General features: G+C 42.2%; 1 protein-coding gene across 1 annotated transcript; it reads left to right on the plus strand.

Moving 5' to 3' along the window:
- The first annotated feature begins 54 nt into the window (after positions 1 to 54).
- On the plus strand, positions 55 to 2,465 carry RPL29 (ribosomal protein L29). Its single transcript, XM_010162105.2, has 3 exons — positions 55 to 112; positions 924 to 988; positions 2,270 to 2,465. Exons 1-3 carry the CDS (start codon positions 76 to 78, stop codon positions 2,381 to 2,383), a joined length of 216 nt encoding a protein of 71 aa, XP_010160407.1. The 5' UTR covers positions 55 to 75; the 3' UTR covers positions 2,384 to 2,465.
- The last annotated feature ends 1,459 nt before the right edge of the window (positions 2,466 to 3,924 follow it).

Here is a 3,924-nt window from a genome sequence, read left to right on the forward strand (position 1 = left end):
TTTGGGCGGAGGGCCGGGCCGTGCCTCGCCGGCTCTCCCGACTGACGGGTGTCTCCTTCTCCCGCAGGTGCGACCATGGCCAAGTCCAAGAACCACACCACGCACAACCAGTGTAAGCGGGGCTGGGCGGCCCGCGGCTGCGGGGGGGGCGGGGGGGGCTGGGCGGCCCGCGGCTGCGGGGAGGCCGGGAGGGGTGTTCTCGCTTGAGCTGCCCCAGGGCTGCGCTCCACAGAGGGGCCTGAACCCGCTGCTGCCGGCCGCTGGTTTACAGCAGCCCGGGCTGCCTGTGTTTGCAGCAAGATAAGATAAGTTCGGAAGGGAAGGAGATGGCGGTGAGCAGAGACTGAACGGTGGGCTCGGCAGAAAGAGGCCTCTGTGAGAGTCGGGGTTTGTTTGGGCTCAATGTAAAAACAAAAAAGCAAGTTTCAAATGTTTGTGTTACTGAGTGGTATTCAACCTGGGATGCTTTGTCATCCGAAGATGACTCCAGAGATAAAATAGTTCTTGTTTAGGGTATTTTCATCAATGCTGTGAATTAACAGTTCACGGGTAGGTTCTGCTTGGTCTTGCACAGTGAACAGTGGAGCCCATTAAACACAAGTGTTCGAACTTCTTAATGACTGAGGCGTTTTATTATGTTAACTGTTGTTGCTGTTGGTATGTTACTAGTTAATAAAGAGCCTAAAATCCTTGGGTTAGAAACCTATACAGTGTGAAGAGCACGGAGTGCAGAGGGATGAGAACAGAGGTGCATTCTTAATTTGCATTTAGTTTGGATGGGAAGGGTTAGAAAATGTTCTGTTGCACATCGTTTTGATGGTGTCAGCTGGACTTGAAGATAATGTAGCTTCCTTTAATAATATGTTAGCTATTTAATAATAGCAGAAATGGTAATTTAAATTGTTTTCTTGTTTTCTGCATAGCCCGTAAGTGGCACAGAAATGGCATCAAGAAACCCAGATCCCATAGATACGAATCTCTCAAAGGGGTGAGTACTTCTGTTAATATTCCCAGGCTGTTAAGCCATGAGGCTTAACCATGAAGAAAATCAGTATTTATATGATTTTGACTGATATATTTTTTGCAGACAGAGGCTTGTGTTTCAGATGGTCAGAAGCACTGTAGGTTTCTGTTTTATCTTTTGCTTACCTTATGTGCAGCTGTGATATTTGTAACCCACATGAAATTCATCTTTGTATGTCTGTAAATCTGCTTTTTTGTTATTGGCCAATTTTGTCTGTCCTGCTCAGGTGAGTGTCACTCACTGCTGCTTCCAGGGGAGCAGGCATGTTTCAGCTGGATAGCTCTTCTCCCTTTTGAGTACTGTGGTGGGTTGTACCTCTCTATACTCTTCAATATTATTTTACTATCTGTATTAATGTAAAATGTCACTCAGAAGATGAGAGGAATTGGCATTTCTGGACAATACCTATGAAAATTACAGCATTTTACTTTTTCTGAGATTAGATAAGGGATATAACAGGATCTTTTTCCACACTTGAAAGTGAAAACAGGACATTTTGGCTTTGGGGAGGGTTGTGATTCTGTTTGTTTTGTAGATGTGATTATCGGGTTTTTGGATGTGACATAAAAGCTTGTGTTCTGCATAGCTCAGTGAGGGTTTAGTCCTGCCCCCTCCTGCAGGTAGTCCAGCAGTTTCTGAGCCCATCTCCTCGCACCGAGTGCACATGAGTTAAGATGACAAAATCCTGAGACTCATGTGTGCTGGTTAAAATGCTGTTTCCAGCAAAACAGCAAATGTTTCTCAGTGGGACAGTAGCTGAGAGTTGGTCCTGGCCATGACAGGATGCCTTCACCAGCCATTAGTTGACAAAAACTGGGAAGCTGCTTTTGTCTGTGCTGGTATTTTTTCCCTTTAATGTAAAAAGGAGAGGCCTGAGGAAGTGGTGTTGGTCTTTCCCCAAGGATTACATGTGTATGTGCTCACCTGCCAACGTTGGTTTGTGGTACTTCAAATTCAGAATGTATTGTGTCATACGTGGAAATGAAATTCGTCTTTTACAGCTTTACTTAACTTGTTCTATTCTTTCTGTATGTTTATTGCTGGGGTTTTGGGTTTGTTTGTTTATGGAAATTAAGGAAAACAGCTAGTTAAAGGATGGTTACAGATGGCTAAAATTATTTTGTTGGTGTAATAACTTAGAAAAAAGATCAGATCCAGCATTTGGGAATAATTGAAACAATCTGGAGATATATATGGTTTTATATATGTCCCTTCTACAATATGGCTTATTTTTTCCCTTTTCAGGTAGATCCCAAGTTTCTGAGGAACATGAGATTTGCAAAGAAACACAACAAAAAGGGGCTGAAGAAGATGCAGGCCAACAATGCCAAGCAGGCTGCTCAACAGAAAAAGGACTGACGTGGTTTAAGACAAAGAACCAGTTTTCCTATTGGCATGTGTGCTACAGCGTTTTTGTAAAAATAAAATTGGATGTAACAAAGTCTTTACCTCCTGAATTTGAGGAGAACCCTCCAAAAGTCTTGTTTGGGTTGTATTTTAGATGCCAGCTGGAGCTCTGGAGAGGTTTTGTGTTAAGATTGTCAGCCTCCACGTGCACAAAGTAAAACAGCTGCTCCGTCCTCAGTGCTGTTTTACTGTGATCGTTGGTACAGGTCATGAGCATTTAGTAGTTCAGATTCTATTTTGAAGTGGTGAAATGGTTATTGAGTGAAGTTCTAAAATTTAAACAAGAAACAACTTGTTTCTTTTCATACAAATTGAAGCCAGTGATGTCTGGACTCTTAGGTGGCAGTGTTCAATACAGTTAATTTTTTTATATATATATACTGGCATGTATGTTCAGAGTTCTTGCATACCACGGTTTTTATTCTAGTCCCTGGTGTTGTTACAGCAAGATGGGATTTCCAGGGGCTGTTTTGTGTCTGCTGCTTTGCTGTCCAGGTAAGGTAGTTACCAGCTATAGAAATCCTGAAATGTGGGAGGGCACCAAGTGCTGGCTGTGGTGTTAGAGATCATAGCAGTTGGGGTTAGAACTGGTGTGTGTTCTGTTCTGAAATACTTGGAAATACTGGAACATTAATGGAGCTACCATGCAAATGTGTAAGGTTTTAGGATTACTTAAAACATCCATATTTTTCATAGTTACTGTTTTTTAGCAGAGATCTTTAATTCCAGTAATGAAAAAGTACCAAACTGATGAAATGTCCTGACTGGTCAGATCAGGGGGGTAACATTCAAAAGCCCAAGAAATGATGTTGCAGGGTTTTGTTACTGCTGTTCTTAGGTCAGGAGAGGTCTTCACTCTCCAGGTTCCACCAACCAGCAAAGCTGGTTCAAGAGGTGCTTTTTTATTACTGGAATGAATCTCCTATTAAAATGTAACACTGTTCTGAAATTGCAATTTCAGCACTTGTCCACCTGGTGGTATCAATCCACGAATCGACACAAGGGATGGAAGTTTGTAAGTACCTCAGCAAAACACCTGCTGGATTAAAACAAAACAAAAGGAACATTGACTGAAACATCCAATTAATGTAATTGATTTTAAAACAAAATAGTTTAGCCAACTACCAAAGTGTGATATTATTTTGAAACAAGGTAAATATTTCTAATTCTTTGTAACTTGAATTCACAAGTCTTTTCCTAATTTCCACTTCGCAATTGTTTTTGACTGACTAAAAATACCCCCCAGCCCTAAACGAAGCAATACAAAGAGATGTACTAACTGAACTTACTGTACAGGCTGCCCAGGGAAGTGATGGAGTCCCCGTCCCTGGAGATGTTCAGAAAATGTCTAGACATGGATGTGGTTTAGTGGGCATGGTGGTGTTGGGTTGAGGGTTGGACTTTATGATCTTGGAGGTCTTTTCCAACCTTAGTGATTCAGTGATTTGTTTAAAACTTGGGAGGGAAGTGTGCAGTCCCCAACTGTCTGATTC

Source organism: Antrostomus carolinensis, unplaced genomic scaffold (assembly GCF_000700745.2).
Source record: "Antrostomus carolinensis isolate BGI_N321 unplaced genomic scaffold, ASM70074v2 scaffold5212, whole genome shotgun sequence".
Lineage (NCBI taxonomy): Eukaryota > Metazoa > Chordata > Aves > Caprimulgiformes > Caprimulgidae > Antrostomus > Antrostomus carolinensis.